Source organism: Triturus cristatus, chromosome 9 (genome assembly GCF_964204655.1).
Source record: "Triturus cristatus chromosome 9, aTriCri1.1, whole genome shotgun sequence".
In the NCBI taxonomy this organism is placed as follows: Eukaryota; Metazoa; Chordata; class Amphibia; order Caudata; family Salamandridae; genus Triturus; species Triturus cristatus.
Window position 1 is genome coordinate 13,371,416 of NC_140592.1, and position 22,645 is coordinate 13,394,060.

General features: G+C 53.5%; 1 protein-coding gene across 1 annotated transcript in view; it reads left to right on the plus strand.

The window, feature by feature from the left end:
* The first annotated feature begins 16,000 nt into the window (after positions 1 to 16,000).
* Positions 16,001 to 22,645, plus strand: part of LOC146797260 (RING1 and YY1-binding protein B-like) — a 451,932-nt gene continuing 445,287 nt past the window's right edge. Inside the window, exon 1 of the mRNA XM_085624232.1 lies at positions 16,001 to 16,203. Within this exon, the coding sequence (XP_085480358.1) occupies positions 16,178 to 16,203 (26 nt within the window). The 5' untranslated portion in view covers positions 16,001 to 16,177. The remainder of the gene's footprint in view (positions 16,204 to 22,645) is intronic.

Consider the following 22,645-nt stretch of genomic DNA (forward strand, 5'->3'; position numbering starts at 1 on the left):
AACCTGGAAATGTTGTTTTCGATGTGTGCACTGACACTGTTGGGTTACCAGTACTTGACCTCTGAGCGGATGCACCGGGTACTATGGGTCACCAGTACACGTGCCATCACTCACCTCTTACTCCGAGAGGATGCACAGTGTGCCGATGGGTCACCAGTGCACATGCCTTCACTCACCTGTCCTCCGAGAGAATGCACCGGGTACCATGGGTCACCAGTACACATGCCCTCACTCACCTGTCCTCCGAGAGAATGCACTGAGTACAATGGGTCACCAGTACACATGCCCTCACTCACCTCTTACTCCGAGAGAATGCACAGGGTACCATGGGTCACCAGTACATATGCCATCACTCACCTCTTACTCCGAAAGAATGCACCGGGTACCATGGGTAACCAGTACACATGCCATCACTCACCTCTTACTCCGAGAGAATGCACCGGGTACCATGGGTCACCAGTACACATGCCATCATTCACCTCTTACTCCGAGAGAATGCACCCGGTACCATGGGTCACCAGTACACAGGCCATCACTCACCTCTTACTCCGAGAGAATGCACCGGGTACCATGGGTCACCAGTACACAGGCCATCACTCACCTCTTACTCCGAGAGAATGCACAGGGTACCATGGGTCACCAGTACACATGCCATCACTCACCTCTTACTCCGAGAGAATGCACAGGGTACTAAGGGTCACCAGTACACATGCCATCACTCACCCATTACTCCGAGAGAATGCACCGGGTACCATGGATCACCAGTACACATGCCATCACTCACCTTTTACTCCGAGAGGATCCACACAACTTACAACAGCAAACTAAACACACAACACTGCGATTTATGCACACCACTGTAGAACAGCACACTAACGACACACCACCTCACTGAAGCACACCACCTTACAACACCAGATTTTATAAACGCCACCTTACAACACCAACAATTTCTCTACTAACAGGCTGTTAAAGAACAAATGAGAAGACCTACATCTATTAAAAAGAATTACCGAAAAGAAGAAAAACAAATTTCTTTCATTATTTATTTTGTAATGAGCATATGTGGAAACGCGTTATAATTTCTGCAATTTACAAATGTATTATGAGTGCTAAGGTTTGTTTGTTGTACATAGAGAAATCACCAGGGAGCCCAGACCCTATCTGCCAAAAGATGTAGTCGCCAGCTATGGTGTCGGGGATGACATTGCTAAATGGTTGGCTGCCTATGAAGTCTCCTTACGAGCCCATGGGATCCCCGAAGCTCAGTGGGGGGGTGGTCTGTATAGGTATATGCCTCCAATGGGGAGGGATGCCCTGTTAGCTCTGGAGCAGCGAGAACAGACCAATTACCCCACCATGAAGGTCGCCCTAATTAGAAAGTTTGGGTTGACCCCTGAGAAATACAGGCAGAGGTTTCGGGGTAGTCAAAAGCTGGCCACCCAGAATTGGGTAGACTTCCTGGACTACGCCAAGAAGGCCTTGGAGGGCTGGGTACAGGGCAGTGAGGTGAAAGACTACGAGGAGTTGTATGACCTGATTTTAAGGGAGCACCTCCTCGAGAAAAGTTTTCCGGAGCTGCGTCAACACCTGGTGGACAGCAAGCTAACTAATCCTAGGAAGCTTGCAGAGGAGGCGGATATCTGGGCAAGTACCCGGGAATCCTCAAAAGGGACTGGAGGGAATTTCCAAGGGGCTGGTCAGGGCGCCCCCCAGAAGAAAGAGGGGGGAGACAAAAAGGAGTTCTCTAAAGGCCCCCAAAAGAGTTCGCAAGGGAAGGGATTAGGATTCCTTTCTAAGGTTGGCCCCCACAAACCCCCTTATCCTGACCGTGGTCAGCAGCCTAGGGTTGTCCGTTGCTATGAGTGTGGTGAGATTGGGCACTACAAGGGGGATGCCAAGTGTCCCAAGAGACCACACCCTCCCATTGGAGGAAAGACCCCTGGGGTGGCGAGTGTAGTGCTCAGGGAGGAGTTGCCCCTAGATAAGGGAGGTGAGTGGGCAGGGCTAACCTTAGTGTCCCTAGGGGATTGCGAGATGGTTCCTAAGACCCATGTGCCCTCAAATACTAATAAGTACAGGCAATGGGTCACCATCAATGCCCAGAGGGTGGAGGCTCTGAGGGACACAGGAGCTAGCATGACTATGGTAAGGAGTCAGCTGGTGTCCCCAGAGCAGGTGGTTCCCAACGTAGTGTACCCGGTTGTGATGGCTGACAACCGAGAGGGTCACTATCCGGTGGCCCAGATTCCCTTTGAGTGGGGAGGGGTTGCGGGTCCTCTGCGGGTTGCGGTAAGCCCTGCCATGCCGGTCGACTGTCTGTTGGGAAATGACCTTGAACATACGGCATGGAAGGAGGTCGAGTTCAAGGCTCACATGCAGATGTTGGGGACACCTGAGTGGACTTGTGCCAATACACGGTCCGTGACTGCCCGAGGGGGGAGTTCACAGAGGTTGGAGCCTGGAACAAGGGCCCAACCAGCTGCCAAAAAGGGTAGACGGTGCCAGGGGAAACCTACCCCGGTATCTGCACCTCAGAAGGTGGAGGGGGCCACTGAAGTGGTCCTGGAGTCCACAGAGGGGGACGTGACTTCCCTGGAGGGCTTACCTACCCCTGCAGAATGGCAGGTGGAGGGAGGACCCACTAGGGAGGAGTTTTGTTGGGCCCAAAAGGAGTGTCCTACCCTTGAGGGTTTACGGCGTCAGGCCGAAGCCCAGGCAGCGGGTAACGATTCGGGGAACTTCCACATATACTGGGAAGATGGTCTCCTTTATAACGAACCCAAGGCTCCGGTGCATGGATCATCCCGGGCCTTGGTAGTTCCCCAGCGTTACCGAGCCTTCCTTTTGGGATTGGCTCACGAAATACCCTTGCCAGGACACTTGGGACAAGACAAGACTTTTGCTCGACTTGTCCCTCATTTCTACTGGCCTCAGATGAGGATTACGTCCGACACATTTTGTAGGACATGTGTAACCTGCCAAGCTAGTGGGAAAACAGGGGTGAAGCTGAAGGCTCCCCTGGAACCACTGCCTGTCGTTGGCACCCCCTTTGAAAGGGTGGGCATCGACATTGTTGGGCCATTGGATCCACCAACGTCTGCCGGTCACAGGTTTATTCTGGTGGATCATGCCACCCGGTACCCAGAGGATATCCCTCTGAGGACCATTACTGCACCTGCGGTGGCGCGGGCTCTTATGGGAATTTTCACCCGGATGGGGTTCCCCAAGGAAGTTGTGTCGGACAGAGGTACCAACTTCATGTCGGCATATATGCGGGCTATGTGGAGAGAGTGTGGAGTCACTTACCGGTTCTCCACCCCTTATCACCCCCAGACCAATGGTCTGGTGGAAAGGTTTAACAAAACCTTAAAGGGCATGATCAGGAGTCTGCCCGAGAGCCTGCGGAGGAAATGGGAAGTCCTCCTACCTTGTTTGCTGTTTTCTTACAGGGAGGTACCACAGAAGGGAGTGGGCTTCAGCCTCTTCGAGCTGTTGTACGGACACCCTGTGCGCGGACCCCTCAGCCTGGTGAAGGATGGATGGGAAAAGACTCCCAGAAAACTTCCCCCGGATGTGGTGAGCTACATGCTGGCCTTTCGTAGCCAAATGGCTAGGTTGTGGAAGAAAGCTTCTAAAAACCTAGAAGCCAGCCAGACGGTCATGAAGGAATGGTATGACCGAAATGCTCACCCGGTGGAGCTGGAACCTGGCCAGAAGGTGTGGGTGATGGAACCTGGAGAGCTTAGCGCCCTCCAGGATCGCTGGTCAGGCCCCTTTGAGGTGATTGAGAAGAAGGGTAAGGTCACATATGTGGTGGACCTTAAGACCCCCAGGCAGCCCCATCGGGTGCTCCATGTCCACCGCCTCAAGCCTCACCAAGAGAGGCCCGAGGTCACTTTAATGATGGTGACTGATGGGTCAGAGGAAGAGGAAAGTGAACCTCTTCCTGATCTTTTTGCGTCCCAAGAGAAGGATGGGTCGGTGGAGGGGGTGATCCTCTCACCATCCCAAACTCCCGAACAGCGGAGAGACTGCCGCCAAGTTTTGGAGCAGTTTGCTTCCTTGTTCTCACTTATTCCGGGAAGGACTCATCTGTGTATCCTACCGTTTGTCGGATAAGGTGAAGGCTAGCATCCATGGAGAAGTCACCAAGATGCTAGAGCTGGGAGTGATTGAGCCTTCAAGCAGCCCCTGGTCCAGTCCGGTGGTACTGGTACCCAAAGCTGCCCTGCCGGGCACTACCCCAGAACTCCGGTTCTGTGTGGATTACAGGGGACTGAACTCTGTGACCAAGACCGATGCTCATCCTATCCTGAGGGCGGATGAGCTCATTGACCGGTTGGGAGCTGCCCAATATCTGAGTACCTTTGACCTTACATCCGGGTACTGGCAGATCTCCCTGACAGAAGGAGCAAAGGAAAGGTCAGCCTTCTCCACACCTGAGGGTCACTACCAGTTCTGTGTGATGCCCTTTGGGCTCAAGAACGCCCCTGCCACTTTTCAGCGGCTGGTGAACCAGGTCCTCTCTGGGATGGAGGCCTTTTCGGTTGCGTACCTGGATGACATCGCTGTCTTCAGCAGCAGCTGGGAGGACCATTTGTGTCACCTTCAGGCTGTCCTTCAGGCTTTGCAGCAGGTGGGTCTGACGATCAAGGCCAGTAAGTGCCAGATCGGGCAGGGGTCGGTAGTGTACCTCGGTCACTTGGTGGGTCGGGGCAAGGTGCACCCCCTCCAGGCCAAGATTGAAACCATCATGGCCTGGGAACCCCCAAGACTCAGACGGAGGTCCGAGCCTTTCTGGGCCTCACTGGCTACTACCGACGCTTCATCAAGGGATACGGTACTATCGTGGCTTCCTTGACTGAGCTTACTTCTAAAAAGCACCCTCAACGGGTAATCTGGACCGAGGGGTGTCAACAAGACTTTGACACCTTGAAAAAGGCAATGTGTGCGGTACCTGTCCTCAGGGCCCCTGACTTCTCCAAGGAGTTCATCGTCCAAACGGATGCGTCGGAGCATGGCATCGGGGCAGTGCTGTCGCAACTCAATGAAGAGGGTCTGGACCAACCAGTGGTTTTCCTGTCTAGGAGACTACTCCCCCGGGAACAGAGGTGGAGTGCAATTGAGAGGGAGGCTTTTGCGGTGGTGTGGGCTCTGAAGAAGCTGCGGCCATACCTGTTTGGCTCGCACTTCCTGGTTGAGACCGACCACCGGCCCCTCAGGTGGCTGATGCAAATGAGGGGCGAGAATCCCAAGTTATTGAGGTGGTCCATCTCCCTACAGGGAATGGACTTTAGGGTGGAACATCGCCCAGGAGTGGACCACGCCAATGCTGACGGTCTCTCCAGGTATTTCCGCCTTAGTGAAGAGAACTCCCAAGGGATTGGGTAGCTCTCCCCACTTTCAGCTGGGGGGGACGCGTGTTAGACCTGTCAGCCCTTTTGGCTGTTCCCTCCCCTTTTTATTTTTTTTCCTTTTCCTTCTAATTTTTTTCCTGTCTACTAACTACTTTTTGGGTGTTGATGTAGAGGCTCTGGGCGCCTCATTCTCAATAGCTGAGGGAGAGGCGCAAGGTGCTTCACTGAAGAAACAGGAAGAGGGAGGTTAGTTTCACAAAATGGTGGTTCCAACTGTCACCTCAGCACCTGGGCCATAGACTGCCATGAGAGGTTCCGGAACCTTCTGGGCCACTCTGGCCAGTCAGGCCCCAGGTGATAAATAGAGGTGAGGCCAGGGCGGCCATTTTAGGACTTAGTTGAGCTGTGAGGTAGACAGGAGTAAGGCACCTGAGTGGGGAGGTGGCTGCGCTAGATAGGGAATTGACAGGTCATAGGGTCTGCGTGACTTCCCTCATCAGCTGACACCACCCTCAACCTTCTGACCGGTCCCTGAGCACAGCCAATGACTTGGGGGGGGTCATCGTTATCCTGGAAGCCTCCATGTATTCAGAATCCTTGAATGTCTGGACCAGGGAAAGAATCGCCGTCTGGAACTACCTTCCTCTCATCCCTGTTGTTGCCTGGGGTTTCTAGTCAAACTGGCCCTAGCGACTGTCCACTGTCCCTGGCTATAGGGGAGGTGCCCGGGCCCTATTCTGCAGAGATTGGCTGGCTTACTCATCGGCTCTGAGGTGAGCCCTGCATCCTTAATTTCAGCCCCCCCCCGTCACGAATCCTTGCCTGGAGTACTCACCGCCGCGACCCCGGGGTTGAGAGATTGCCTGAGATCACCAGGGAGTGGCCTGTAATCACCAGGAGGTCTGGGGAAGTGTCGGGACTCCTTGGTGTGGGCCAGCGAGCAGCCGTCGCGTCTGATAGCTGAGGAGAAATTGCATCCCGGAAGCCGGGGACGTGACAGGCCCTGAAGCCGCCGTCCCGGTGTCACGTGAGAGGGGCCGAAGCACCGCCCCACTGTTGCCGGTAGAGGTTGAAGGCCGCGCCCCCGCAAGCCGCGCTGCACCTGGCGGCTGCGGGCGCGCCTCCCCAGCAGACGCGGAGTTACCTTGAGACAGCGCCTGGCCTTCGGAGTCCATTAGGAACTTGTTGTCCATTAGGGAGTGAGACCAGCGGGCTGTGGGGAGCGGAAGACCAAGGCTTCCGCCAGCGGAAGAGACCCACCAGCAGGGTAGTCCTTGGGGGAGGTGGTCGAGGGGGTGGGCCCTGTGTTTCGCCCTCCCCTACTTGAAGAGATCTCCTTGCCAGCGCGGTGAGCCCCGTCTGTCCCAACGACGAGGGAACTCAGCTCCTGGCTCTGCTGAACTTCCCCAACGGAGGACACCCTGAATACACAGTAAGCTGGGCATAAAAAGAAGGGGGGGAGAGCCCAGGAGAGCACGCAGTTACGGACGGTTGATGTCCTGTCATACCCGATTGCCGGTCCCTGGGAAAGCCAGGTTCTAGGTTAATTAAACGGGTACACTGACATAATCACACATGAGACTGAAGTCTATGTACTAAGAATCTTAAGTATAGTGTTGGAAATAGCAGTTTAATCTCTAGTAACAGCCAGAGTTCATGTACAATGCCTAAATGTAATGCATTAATGTCTAGTGCTAAAGTATTTTACATGTACACTGCTTAGAGGTCACCGATTGTTTGCCAGTAACAGAGTGAATCTCCCGCTTAGTTCCTAAATGTAATAGTTTGATTATTTGCGACAGCGTAAGGTCCAAGAAGTATAGCGGTTAGCGAAACCATCTGTCAGAAGAGCATTGTGTAGTCTAAATAACCAGCTGAAATCCAGAGAGATGTAAATGTTATGGGGAGTGCTTCTGTGAGGATTTAAAGTGGCGCTCCAGAGTCAAGGTGTTGGGTTGTAACAGCAGAGGGGGTGTAGGTATCTGCTATACTGAAGTAACGAAGGGAATGGTACTGTCGATTTAAATGTAATGAAATGTTCTACTCTGAGATGTGAACCTGATTAACCACGTTTGAGAAGGGAAGATAAAGATTTCTGGTAAACTTTATAATTATTCGGTGTAGCGTCATTTTTCAGTGGTGTATCGCTAGAGTGCGAGTTGGGTGTGATGCAAGCACGATATGCGCTTCTGAGTAAAAGCCTTTCTACCGGAGCCAAGCTACCTCTAGGACGTTAGGTCCAACACTGTCCATTAATTGTTCTTTTTGCATTTGTCACCTGAGTGGGGCGGGTATGCCCAGGAGTGGGTCCCGTACTCTCCGTGCCACTGGAGTCGAGCTATCCTGGCTGATAAGGGGTTAAACCCCGAAACAGGTCCTAGGATATTTGCTTCTAGTCCAGGGAGGACATGGCCTGGCAGTTCAGGCTGGACTGTTCCCATTGGGGGCATGGTCAAGACTGATTTGCATATGGCTGGGTTCAACTGGATTGGCATGGGGAGCAAATAAACAATGGATTTAAGCCCAGGTCTCTGTACTAGGGTGAATGTATGACATTGTTCTGCATTCTGTCCAATTGTTCTTTTTGCGGAGATCATAAGAGGACTGGACCTGTTGTCTGTGACCTGAGAAGAGCTCTGGAGAATTAAACTTGCTCCCTCTTGTACCCAGAACAAAGAAGTAGACTCAAAGAGTCAGTTATCTGACTTCCTGTGTGGCCACAGGGCGTCAACAAGAAGCAAGACACCTTTTCCTGAAAGTACCTAGGTGACCAGTGGCTAATGGACCTGGACTAGACGCTAATTTTGTCACTGCTTGACATTCTTTGAGGTACTATGTGCCTTTGCTTGAAGTCTGAAGGGCTTTAGAAAGGAATGTCTGTGTTTGATTGGGACTTAGGCCTGATTAAGAGTTTGGTGGGTGGGTTACTTCGAAATAAATGAAACGACTATCCTGTCCGCTGTACTGCAATGCCATTGGAAATAATGCACTTGTAATACGGCAGACGGGATATCCAAAATGTTTCTGACAAAGTATCCCAACCATCAAACTCTAATTCAGACTTTAAGTCAGAAGATAAAATCTTTGAAAAGGAACAAACTTGATTGGTTTTTCCGATCTGCACTCCATCACGGTAAGCCTCATATTGTGCCTGTGTCGGTCTACAGCAAACATTGACTTTCAATGGCACTGTGTTCATTTTGGTGCTATATCTAACTTTAAAAATGTGTCTCTGGTTCCTCTTATTGAATTTTTGTCATTTTGCTTATCGAATTTTACTCAAATTTTCTAATTCGGTTTGGGATTTTTATTGTTTGGTATTTTACCTTTATTTCTGTTTTAGTACTGCATAACTGCTTTAGACATTGCCCTGAGTTCAGCCTATCTGCTCTGTGCTGTAGATACGAGGTCTGGGGGATGAGCTCAGGACAACTTAGTGACTTTGAGGGTTCACAGTTACAAGGGTTATTATTATTCCTTGAGTTGGGTAGTCACCAACCCTAAATAACAATCCAATTTCTTACATATGGTACATGCATGGAATAGAGAGTTTGAATGGCGAAGAGTCAACATCATCAAATGTCCCTCAAAAGGAACGTTTCATATATATAAAGGGCATAGGTGAATAATATGACTCTTTTCAATACTGTATTTAAAATTGACTGAGTTAAAATAAATCAACCTAACTGGAATAAGAAATATGTATTTTTCTCTCCATTTCATAAACAGTGTAAAAGTGCCAATCATATAGTCCTGTGTATGCTGATGTAACTTTGGTTGTCCAGTGCAGACTGCAAGTCTGATGCAGCACCTATTGCATACAGCTGACTTCACACATTACCTGTGCCAGAACATTACCTCCACCTCTTGCAAAACTAGATTGTGCTTACTGTATGGGGGCACGGGGCAACCTGTAACATGGTATTGTTGATCATTTTCTCAGATTAGTGATTAGGTGGCATGATGCGCAGGCATTTCTGATAAAAGAAGTTTATGGCAGTGGGCACAATTTGATAATATATGCAATCATTTTGGAGAGCTTGCTTGCTCGGTAAAATGACAGTCATGAAACAAAAGTACTTCTGGGAGTTTTATGTTTCATCTACAAGAAAATGTATTTTCCTGAATAAAGTAGATATATAATCCACTTGATCTAGCGACATTTGTACACAATTTTCCTACCAGGAGGCGCACCATTAATAGTCCATAAATTGCAGTTACAAAAGGATGATGACTTGGCACAGGTTCCTAAATGTTTGCAAAAATAGACTACAATAACAGTTTACTTTGCTCAGTCCAATTCATTTGAATGTCAAAACAGTTTGGCATCACAGTAGTTTGATCAAAAAATCTCCTGTAAATTGATATAATTTCTAGGTTCATCAACATTTAACTTGGGCTAAATCGGGTAAAAATAGATTTGTTCATGGAGGGGAGATAAAAGCCAGTAAATCAAGTGTGTTAAGGCAGTAAAGTGAGTGTATTACGAAGTACATCCTACAATTTGAATCCTTTCATCATCACAGCTTAGTGTTCTGTGATCTAACATCCCCTTTTGCCATCATCCACTTTCACATGCCCTATGTTCACTACTGTAAAGCATTGACTTATCCCGTCATGGTGAGCTTGTCGTCTAGGATGATCACCAGATTTCTTGCCTAGTCGGTGAGTGTTAGTCCTAGCTCTGACAGCCACAAGGTGGAGTCCCATAGCGAGGTCTTGTTTCCGAAAGACCAGTACTTATGTTTTGTCTGAATTGAGCTTCAAGCAGTTGGTTCTCATTCAATCTAGTACAACAGTCATGCAGTGGTGAAGTTGGTTTGGGTGGCGGTTGTCTTATCCGTCAGTGAGAGGATGTTTGGTGTTGTCTGCGTATGAGATGATGGCGATGCCTTGGCGTCAGATGACGTTAGCTAGTGGAGTTATATAGATGCTGAACAGGGTGGTGTTGTGTTTCATATATAGGCTCAGAAAGTAATTGAACCTTTGACCTATATTTCCCCTGCCATTACACTACATACCACTTCTTGGTACTGACCTTTCACCTAGTTATGGTACTGCATTCATTATGCATGAGGATTCTTGGAATCTCAGCAGGACTAACATCTCCTGCATAATAACTGTGTATAAGGGTCATTCCCTCGGTCATCCTAGTCCGACATGACACAGCAAGGTAGATCCCCGGAGGGTACCACTTTGGGTATCTAAACACCATATCTTCGCTGAGGTGGGAGAAGAGAAAAAGGACTTGCATACTGACGCGAAACGCTGATGTTCCTCCACGCAGACATTCCAGCACGCAGTAGGCGGACATCACTCGTGGGATGTCCATCTAGAGACCAAGATGGGGTCCCACAGTCTCTCACTTCAGATAATGGGATTAGTTACAGCCTAGGGGGATTCTTGGCTCTACACCTACATACATGCTAGGTACATCTAGTTAGGGTTGCATTGTAGGAGTATGCATTGTTACTGACATGTATTTATATACCTGCCTGTATTAATTTTTTTAGCACTATGGTAGGAAACTACCATCCTTTTACTCTGTTAATGCTTGTAATAGTTTATATCTGTTTCTGTCTTATGGTTGTCTCAGCACACCTATTTTACACTAGAATAAATGCTTATTGAAAACGTCCCCGTTTTATTCTGTGTATCTTTCTGAGACTGAGTGAGCATGAATGACTAAGCAAAAAGTACTGCATTGTTACCACGATTCCTGAAGGGACAGGGTTGTCATGTTCAATAGTTGCCAAGAACTATTCTCTCCTTGGTAAGAATTTACAGTGGCACTGTGAGCTACCTAGGCATACAGGCGAACATATCCGGTGGAGGTGTCTAGAATCATTCTGGAAACCAATTCCACAGTGTGTGTGGTCTAAATGTGGAGATTTTATATAGGTTTATAGTAACTACACAACAGGGCTGAGTGGCTATCCCTGGGGGACTCCACAGATCAAGTTCTGTTCTTGGTCTCCCATGTGAATGGTGGTACTCTGACGCTTTGGGTCCTACCCTTGAGGACAGGCTGAGTGTGGCTCCTTGGGTACCTATGCCGTGCAGACTTCTGATGAGTGTTGTGTGAAACAGTGTCAAAGGCCGTGGACAGTTTCTCCTTAGTCCAGGATGGTCCTGAAGTTGTCAGTGGCCGCGATGGGTGCTCTTTCGGTGCTATAGTTCGGAATCCAGACTAGGTGTTGGGCCGTTAAGTTTCAGGTGGGTTGAGAGTTGCTTATTGATGGCCTTATCAATCCCTTTGGCTGGGTAGGAGAGCTGGGAGATTGGAAGTTGCACAGATGTTGACTTCTGCCCGTTTCCAGGCATGCTGGAATGTGGAAGACGTGATGGAGATGTTGATGATGTGGATGAGGGCAGTGCTGATTGGTGACATTCCCAAGCTGGGGATGTGGTGAGAGCATGGATCTGTAGGAGCCCGAGTGGATGGTCTGCATGACTGTTGCTATGTTATCTCTGGTGATGGGTGTCCATTTGGCCAGGTGGCCGACTTGGCTGATGATGTATAGGTAAGCTATGAGATTGTTAGGGTCAGGTTGGTGGGCGAAGTTGCTGTAGATGTTAGCAATTCGGCTGTGGGAGAAGTTTGATCGGCCATTGCAGAGGTCTTGGGAGGGTGTGATGTTGACGGATGCTGAGGGTGTGGTGTAGTCCTTGACAACAGATCTCCTGGCAGTTGGAGATTCCTTTGCTGTGATCAGCTGGTGCTCTTTTCTTGATGTAACTTAGTTGAGTGCAGCATTGTAGGTGGTTCTATTGGTGGTTTCATGGCAGCCTCTCCATTTCCATTCTAGCTGTTTCTAGTGTTGTTTTGTTTCTCAAAGGTCCTCTGTGTACCTAGGTAAGATATTAAACCCTATTGTGCTACAATACAAGACAAAAACCCTTGGATTCCCCTTGTTCTAGCCAGAGTGCTTGGACTGGTGTACTACAAGCAACATTTGCTTTTAAATGGAGCATATTACCTTCAAATTTCTGAACTAATGGAAAACTTTTACACAGAACATATTCGATCCCATAAGTCTAGGTTGGTGGTATTTTGGCCATATATACTGTTATCAAATATTTAAAATGCCTTTTACCAACTGATTTATAAAATATGTTTAAATCTCTATTGTGTGCAAGGGCTTGTGAATCAGTTTTCCATAACTATGTATCAAAATTCTGTGCAAAAACTCTCCTTAAATAAGTAAGGATGAACTTATTAACAAGATATAACGTTTTCTCTCAATTTCCAACTAAATGCTAATTTCTTTATTTTGGAGAAAATGAGTACTTAATTTTTCCACACATTCATTTTGAGATAGGGTTTCTGAGACTACCCATGGAGCACATTTAAATTATTTTGTAAGACGGAGTCAGATCTAATAAAATTAAATAAGCTGCGTAGAAGAGAGAGTTGCAGCTACAATTTCATAATTTAGAAGTTTGATAAATAACCTAAATGAAAAGAAATAAAGCAAAGGCGCTATTTTAAACCCTTTTCAGTCACGAGTGGCTCTTAGATCTGCCTATTTCCTCCTAACATCTTGCATCAAGTTGATGAATATAAATCAACTGGTAATCTTAGCAATGTAGCACCCAAGCACTTCCAGGATAGTTTTTTTTTCCAGAGGACGGGGTATTCAACTCAATCAAAAGCTGAACGTGGCATAAATTCACTGTTTTTTAAACTTCACATATTGATCTAAAATGGTTTGGAGAACCGCTATATTATCTAATGTTGAGTAGTACTTTCTAAAACCAGATTGTTTGCGCGTCAGACGATTTTTCTTTTCAGCTCAATGTGAACGATATTTGTGAATGCTTTAAGTAAAAATCTTCCCCACTGCATTCAGAAGAGCAATATGTCTGTAATTTTGAGGACTGTTTTTAGCCCTTTTGTGTAACTGGAGAATTGCACTTCCACTCCATGGTGCAGGGATGGTACTAATAATATGCTTTTTCTGCACTCCATGCTTTTCACCTGTGTCACTCCATACCCTCAGAAATTACAACTCAGCCACATTTAGAAAGCTTATCGCTCTATTATCTCAGCAGTGCCAGTGATTCCCTACTTTTCTTATCTCTCACTATTCCTAAGCATCTGCGATGCTCTAAATTGTGTGCTCTTCTATCATTCCTGTTCTTTACTCTACTTTCCAATCTTTGTCAGCAGTTATCCAACTTACTCCACTTCATCTCTCCAGTTCCCGAAAATGATGCTATTCAACTCGCCTCAGCAGTTCCTGTGCTCCATGCTTCTTTACTCAGCATTCCTCCAGTTGTGCATCTCTTAGATTTTACTGCTTTCCAGACCTCTGGCTGCTGTGCCATTTCACCACAGAACTGTAAAATATTTCAATGAACATCTATCAGGCAGCTAGGCCCTGTCAAAACTTATGGGGAGGACAATACAAGTTTTCAGTATGACTACATAAATCATTGCAGCACACCTGTGTCTGTACGTGTTAAAATAAATCATCTTGTTTTAGTGCTTCTGTAGTCCTCTACACACCACCTTTGGTACCATCTTCTTCTCCCAATATTCCAAACAAGAACCAGATACTTCATCAGTTTCGTGTCCTTAAAAGCTTTCTTATCCCTGAAATATTTCCACTGCCTCAACGTCATCACCTTCTACAAACAGTTAACTTGACCATCCATGGTGGTTACTTAGGTTAAGAGATGTGTAAGTCTTGACTTGCTGAGCATAGGTGAACTGTAGTCACAACCTTGCAGCTCACTAGTCAACACTGGTGAAATAAGGGTAAATAAAGCAGGGCTGAGGACACCTAGCCCATAACAGACAACTGACTTGTGTCTTCCAATCTCACAAGGTATAGCAGGCACACAGCAGCCAGTGAAAGTCACGTAAATGCCTTGACCCTTCCAGTGGTCCAGGCAGAAGCAGGGCAGAAAACAGAGTGTCCAGAACTGGCTACTGCCTTGTCTCTTCTAATCGTCCAAGATGAAATTGGGTAACCAACAACCGGTCCAAGACAGGCAACTGTCTTGTCTCTTCCTATCCTCTAAGATGAAGCAGGGCAGCCAACAGCCGTTGCATGTCAGGGAACTGCTTGACCATTCCTGTGGTCCAAGAAGAACAGCAAACAGTCAGTCCAGGCCAGTCAACTGCCTTGTCTAATCTAGTCCTCTAAGATGAAGTAGGGGAACCAACAACTGGTCCAAGACAGGTGTATGCCTGGTCTCTTCCTAGCCTCCAAAGTGATGCAGGGCAAACAACAGCCGGTCTAAGACAGGAATCTGCCTTGTGCCTTCCCATCCTCCTAGGTGAACCAGGGCATCTATCTGACTGTCCAAACATTTATTCCTATCCTCCAAGGTGAAACAGGGCAACCAAAGGCTGGTACAAGACTGGACTAGACAAAGCAGTTGCCTGTCCTCCAAAGAATAGCATGGCGACAAACAGCCAGTCCAAGACAGGCAACAGTCTTGACTCTTCCTATCTTCCAAGATGAGACGGGGAAAAAACAGCCAGTTGAAGACATGGAACTGTTTTGTCTCTTCCTGTCCTCCAAAGTGAAGGAGGTCAATGAACCCCAGCCACAAGCCAGGGAATTGCCTGGACTCTCGGTATCCTCCAAGGTGAAACAGGGCAGCCAGTCCAAGAAAGGCAACTGCCTCCACTTTTCTTATGGTTTAATTTCCTCATGGGCTGGCGGCGTAGAGTGCATCAGCAGCTGACTGCCTGCAACCGAGGCCCACAGAAATACATATTTTACCATGCATACAAACACCTTTGTGTCCTGAAATGTTATTTCAGTCCATCAATTAAATGCTCCCCTGGTTACAAGTGATTGACATCATTCTAAGGAGATCTTTCTGTAAACTCTGCCCCATTCTGCGGCATCCTACGAGGTCTGTAGCTCCCTGGTCTCTGTAGCATGGGCCTGACTACAAGGCTGCCCAACACAGCTCTTCATGGCTCCCTGTACCGCCGAAGACAGCCACCAGTGGAAGTACCACCGGCCATCTGAGTACCCTAGGCATGTTACGGAACAGTGCTGGTTAGCTCTTTAGGCCTGGAGTGACGGCTCCCTCAGAAGCGGCCACAAGGCCGGCAGGTGTCACGGTCATTCACGCCGGGTATGACCAGAACTTCGGCTCGCTCTTCACCTGCTCGCGGCTCCTTACGGTATAAACTGCGCCGAGTGGACCTTGGGGACCCTCCTTTCCCGCGCAATCCAACCGCCTGACAGCCACCGCGAGACCAACTGTCACTCGGGCGCTGGAACCCGCTGTCTTCAACGGCCACGTGCGCTCGCGCCGCTGACAGCGCGCGCCCCGGCCAGCTGACAGTTCGGGCCTCGCAAAGACGGCCACCCGCGGCCTCGTGCCCTGTCAACCGTCGCCTGCGCGCCAACCAAACCCGGCTCCGAAGGGTGCAGAGGCAGCCCTAGCAAGACGTCACCTGTTCCTGGCGCACCACTCTCCCGCCCCCCTCACGCCGCACGTCCTACCCTCGATCCCCTCAGCCTGATTGGACGGCGCCTGCGCGTTACGAGCCTGCCGAGGCCGCGCCTTCTCCGTCCCCAGGCACGTGCCGCCTCCGATTGGTCGGCGCCTGCGCGTGACGATAGGCGCCCTGGCCACGCCCCCTCCGCCCCGTCGGTTTGTCGGTCAGTCGCTCTGCAGCCGCCGTCGGGAGAGGACGAGGCTGGCAGTGGCTCCGGAGCTCGGCGACCGCGCGCTCGGCCTTAGGATTTGGGACTTTATTTTTCCGTTTTTTGTGGCTTTTTTTTCGGGAACCCTGGATTGTGTTTTTTCCTGTGTGGATTTGACATTTTGTGGGGGTGACGATGGGCGATAAGAAGAGCCCCACCAGGTAGGGCCGCCCGGGCCCAGAGGGCGGGAGGGGGAGGGGCAGAGGAGGCGAGGGAGGCGGGGGCTGACAGGGCAGAGAGGGCCGTGCCAGTCCCTGTGCGGCGGACGCTTGGCGCAGCTAGTGCTGAGCCCGGGTGTCCAGGGCCCCAACTCTCGCATATACTGCCCTATCCAGGGGGTGCACAACAATCCTCGCCCCCCCAAGAACCGACCACTGTCCACCCGGTCAGCCCCACCACGGCCGGTTGCCAGACGCGTCTTCCACGGACAGTCCCCCAGACACCCCCGTGTCCCTGAAGAGGGTCCTTAAACACCGTATACACCGACCCCACCACAGTGAAGGTCTGCTGCTGAGCTCTGGCCATGGATGACCCCGGCCCACACACAGTCTTGGGAGGGGAGGAGGGGGGGCGGCAACTGAATGTGCCCCGGCCCCTGAATGTGCCCCGGCCCCGATACACGGCTGCATCCATCACCCCCCCCCCCCCCACCCACAACCTAGACAGACATCCCCAACATCCCCCCCCCCGAAAGCTCCTGCAGACAAACCTCTCGCACCTACCCCCATGGGCAGCCCCCCACCCCAGGACTTCAAACCAGCCCATCCCCCTAAGAATGCAGACCACCCCCCCCGGAATGCAGACCAAGGCCCTATCCCCTGATCACCCCTTTAAATGCACCAACCCGCAGGAACCAGCCTGGGCTGCTCCCCTCAGGGCACACACAGGCTCAAGGCGCTATCCCGGCCCGTGCCCCCGCAGTCACCCCCAGCCATCGGAGGATCCTCCAGACAGGGTCCAGTAGACAAACCCAAAGCACACCTCTACAGTATTTGTGCCCCCACACTTCCCCCAGGCAGGGTAGGAGCACAGTCACACCAGGGTCCAAGATCCCCCTGCTTCCGAGGCAGACCTCTACAGTATCCGTGCCCCCACATAGCCCCCAGGCAGGGTAGGGGGCACAGGCACACCAGGGTCCAAGATACCCCTGCTTCCCAGCCAGGCCTCTACAGTATCAGTGCCCCCACATTGCCCCCAGGCAGGGTAGGGGGCACAGGCACACCAGGGTACAAGATACCCCTGCTTCCCAGCCAGGCCTCTACAGTGCCCCCTCAGCCAGCTCACGACTTGACCCTCTAGACAGAGCCAAAGCACACTCTAGAAAACCTGATGACAGTGCCCCTGCCCCCACAGTTCTCACACTTCCCCCAGCCAGGCTAGGGGGGGCCCAGGCACACCAGGGTCCAAGATACTCTGGCTTCCTAGGCAGACCTCTACAGTATCCATGCCCCCACATTGCCCCCAGGCAGGGTAGGGGGGCACAGGCACATTTGGGTCCAAGATACCCCTGCTTCCCAGGGAGACCTCTGCAGTATCCGTGCCCCCACATTGCCCCCAGGCAGGGTAGGGAGCACAGGCACATCTGGGTCCAAGATACCCCTGCTTCCCAGGCAGACCTCTACAGTAACCGTGCACCCACACTTCCCCCAGACAGGGTAGGAGACACAGGCACACCAGGGTCCAAGATACCCCTGCTTCCCAGGCAGGCCTCTAGAGTGTCCCCTTAGCCAGCCCAAGACTTGACCCTCTAGACAGACCCAAAGCACACTCTAGAAAACCTGATGACAGTGCCCCTGCCCCCACAGTTCTCACACTTCCCCCAGCCAGGCTAGGGGGGGCCCAGGCACACCAGGGTCCAAGATACTCCGGCTTCCTAGGCAGACCTCTACAGTATCCATGCCCCCACATTGCCCCCAGGCAGGGTAGGGGGGCACAGGCACATTTGGGTCCAAGATACCCCTGCTTCCCAGGGAGACCTCTGCAGTATCCGTGCCCCCACATTGCCCCCAGGCAGGGTAGGGAGCACAGGCACATCTGGGTCCAAGATACCCCTGCTTCCCAGGCAGACCTCTACAGTAACCGTGCACCCACACTTCCCCCAGACAGGGTAGGAGACACAGGCACACCAGGGTCCAAGATACCCCTGCTTCCCAGGCAGGCCTCTAGAGTGTCCCCTTAGCCAGCCCAAGACTTGACCCTCTAGACAGACCCAAAGCACACTCTAGAAAACCTGATGACATGGCCCCTGCCCCCACAGTTCTCACACTTCCCCAGCCAGGCTAGGGGGGGGCCCAGGCACACCAGGGTCCAAGATACTCCGGCTTCCCAGGCAGACCTCTACAGAATCTGTGCCCCCACACTGCCCCAGGCAGGGTAGGAGCACAGGCACACCAGGGTCCAGGAGACTCCTGCTTCCCAGACACTAGTTTCCGTGCCCCCACAGTCACTGCCCGCAATCCATAGCACAGACACATCCTCCAGGCAAGACGCCAGCAGCAGATTCCTGCGTCCCAGACAAACCCAAGGCAGACCTCTACAGTACCCCCCCAGCCAGCCTGAGACTTCTTCAGGGACCCTCCAGACAGACCCAAACCACACTCTAGAAAACCTGATGACAGGGCCCCTGCCCCCACAGTCACCCACACTGCCCCCAGGCAGAGTAGGAGCACAGGCACATCCTCCAGGCAGGATGTCAGCAGACTCCTGCTTCTCAGACACACCTCTATTGAATCCCCCCCCCCCCCCCCCTCCAGCCCGATACTTCCTCGGTAACTCGTCCCCTGCGCCCCCAGACAGGCCCGGGTCTGCAGCAGCCTGTCTCCCCCAGGACTGCCTGCCCCAGACAGCCCCCCTATAACAGTCTTCGACTGATCTGGATACCAGCTGACAGTAGTCGTACTCCGCTGGCTTCTTGCGCCACCTCTTCGAGAGACCCCCGCAGATGTTCACCAAACGGCTGCCTACTAGTGTTTCTCCCACTTATGTATCCAGGAGCACCCAGCCCCCCCACCCCGAGATCCCCACTACCTCCCAGCAGTCGGACACCTGCTAATACTTGCAGTCCTCATCTTAGCGCCCCCCCCTGCAGACAGCTCCTCGGCCCAATAGTAGTCCATCAGTTCCCAGACTCCTCTACTTGGATACCTTCTTCACACCAGACAGCTTATGATTCAAATACCTGTCATTGAACTCTGTGTCCCACCGTTTCAGCCTAACCTCCCACCAGAGAGCTGCCTGGCAGCCCCTCGCTGCTGCTTACCCTCTCCACCCGCCCTTTTACAGCAAGGTAAGGGGCTAAGACACTCCCGCAAGCAATCATTCTGCAGCTCCCACCAACCGAGTGACCCCTTGTGTCATCTATTGACTGAGTAGCTCCCTAGCCTCTCTCTTCCCACCCACTAATTGACCACGCGTTCCTCTCCCATCCTTCTTACCCACCAGGATTTGGCAGCATCTCGCCCATTGGTCAACCGCATGGAAGCTCCTCACTCACCAGTGACTTTTATACATGTTCAACCACCACACAGCCCCTCCCCTCACCATATGTTCCCCCCTCCAGGAAGCCATCAGAAACCCCTGGTACTGCAGGTAGCCACAAGTCTATCTATTGATGCTTTGTAATGGGAAGCTGCACCACTGCCTCCTCACTCTCCACACAAGGCCTCCTGTTCTCCCACTTGGCACGTGGTGGTCTCCTTTTGAAGTGGGAGCTGCTGAATCTGCCGGGCACCTCGACCTAAGAACCCACTGTGTAGTGCAGAGTTGCTGCCTGCAAACCCCCTGTATGGTGGCAGACTCCGTCCCCCACTGCCTGCAGACCCTCGGCATGGGGAGGGACTCTCCCTCACTGCCTGCAGACCCTCGGCATGGGGAGGGACTCTCCCTCACTGCCTGCAGACCCTCGGCATGGGGAGGGACTCTCCCTCACTGCCTGCAGACCCTCGGCATGGTGGGGGACCCTCCCTCACCGCCTGCAGACCCTCGGCATGATGGGGACCCTCCACCGCCTGCAGACCCTCGGCATGGTGGGGGACCCTCCATCCCCCACTGCCTGCAGACCCTCTGTATGACAGCGGACTCCATCCCCCAACCGCCTGCAGATCCTCTGCATGGTGGGGGACCCTTGCCCCCCGCCTGCAGACCCTCTGCATGGTGGGGGTCTTCCACCGCCTGCAGACCCTCAGCATGGTGGGAGACCCTCCCCCACTGCCTGCAGACCCCCGGCATGGTGGGGGACCCTCCAAACCCTCCACTGCCTGCAGATCCTCTGTATGGCGGCAGACTCCGTCCCCCCCACCGCCTGCAGACCCACTGCATGGTGAGGCAGCCCTCCACTGCCTGCTGACCCTCTGCACGGTGGGGGACCCTCCCCCTCACCCCCCCGCCTGCAGACCCTCGGCACGATGGGGGGGACTTCCATCGCCTGCAGACCCTCGGCATGGTGGGGGACCCTCCCCCACCGCCTGCAGACCCTCGGCATGGTGGGGGACCCTCCCCCACCGCCTGCAGACCCTCGGCATGGTGGGGGACCCTCCCCCACCGCCTGCAGACCCTCGGCATGGTGGGGGGACCCTCCCCCACCGCCTGCAGACCCTCGGCATGGTGGGGGGACCCTCCCCCACCGCCTGCAGACCCTCGGCATGGTGGGGGGACCCTCCCCCACCGCCTGCAGATCCTCGGCATGGTGGGGGACTTCCACCGCCTGCAGACCCTCGGCATGGTGGGGGACTTCCAACGCCTGCAGACCCTCGGCATGGTTAGGGACCCCCCCCCGCCTCGAACCCTCGGCATGGTGGGGGACCCTCCACCCCCCTCCCACCTGCAGACCCTCTGCATGGTGGGGGACCCTCTCCCCACCACTGCCTGCAGACCCTTGCCATGGTGGGGGACCCTCCCCCCATCGCCTGCAGACCCTCAGCATGGTGGGGGACCCTCCACCCCCCCCACTGCCTGCAGACCCTCTGTATGGCGGCGGACTCCGTCCCCCCACCGCCTGCTGACCCTCTGCACTGTGAGAGAGCCCCCCACCGCCTGCTGACCCTCTGCACGGTGAGGGAGCCCCCCACTGCCTGCTGACCCTCTGCACGGTGAGGGAGCCCCCCACTGCCTGCTGACCCTCTGCACGGTGAGGGAGTCAAGTCAAGTCAAGTCAAGTCAAGTCAGAGAATTTATATAGCGCACTACCTACCCAGAGGGTCTCAAGGCGACGCCTGCAGACCCTCGGCATGGTTAGGGACCCCCCCCCGCCTCGAACCCTCGGCATGGTGGGGGACCCTCCACCCCCCTCCCACCTGCAGACCCTCTGCATGGTGGGGGACCCTCTCCCCACCACTGCCTGCAGACCCTTGCCATGGTGGGGGACCCTCCCCCCATCGCCTGCAGACCCTCAGCATGGTGGGGGACCCTCCACCCCCCCCACTGCCTGCAGACCCTCTGTATGGCGGCGGACTCCGTCCCCCCACCGCCTGCTGACCCTCTGCACTGTGAGAGAGCCCCCCACTGCCTGCTGACCCTCTGCACGGTGAGGGAGCCCCCCACTGCCTGCTGACCCTCTGCACGGTGAGGGAGCCCCCCACTGCCTGCTGACCCTCTGCACGGTGAGGGAGCCCCCCACTGCCTGCAGACCCTCTGCACGGTGGAGGACCCCCCGCCTGCAGACCCTCTGCACGGTGGAGGACCCCCCGCCTGCAGACCCTCTGCACGGTGGAGGACCCCCCGCCTGCAGACCCTCTGCACGGTGGAGGACCCCCCGCCTGCAGACCCTCTGCACGGTGGAGGACCCCCCGCCTGCAGACCCTCGGCATGGTGGGGGACCCTCCACCCCCCTCCCACCTGCAGACCCTCTGCATGGTGGGGGACCCTCTCCCCACCACTGCCTGCAGACCCTTGCCATGGTGGGGGACCCTCCCCCCATCGCCTGCAGACCCTCAGCATGGTGGGGGACCCTCCACCCCCCCCACTGCCTGCAGACCCTCTGTATGGCGGCGGACTCCGTCCCCCCACCGCCTGCTGACCCTCTGCACTGTGAGGGAGCCCCCCACCGCCTGCTGACCCTCTGCACGGTGAGGGAGCCCCCCACTGCCTGCTGACCCTCTGCACGGTGAGGGAGCCCCCCACTGCCTGCTGACCCTCTGCACGGTGAGGGAGCCCCCCACTGCCTGCTGACCCTCTGCACGGTGAGGGAGCCCCCCACTGCCTGCTGACCCTCTGCACGGTGAGGGAGCCCCCCACTGCCTGCTGACCCTCTGCACGGTGAGGGAGCCCCCCACTGCCTGCTGACCCTCTGCACGGTGAGGGAGCCCCCCACTGCCTGCTGACCCTCTGCACGGTGAGGGAGCCCCCCACTGCCTGCTGACCCTCTGCACGGTGAGGGAGCCCCCCACTGCCTGCTGACCCTCTGCACGGTGAGGGAGCCCCCCACTGCCTGCTGACCCTCTGCACGGTGGAGGACCCCCCGCCTGCAGACCCTCTGCACGGTGGAGGACCCCCCGCCTGCAGACCCTCTGCACGGTGGAGGACCCCCCGCCTGCAGACCCTCTGCACGGTGGAGGACCCCCGCCTGCAGACCCTCGGCATGGTGGGGGACCCTCCCCACCCCCCCCC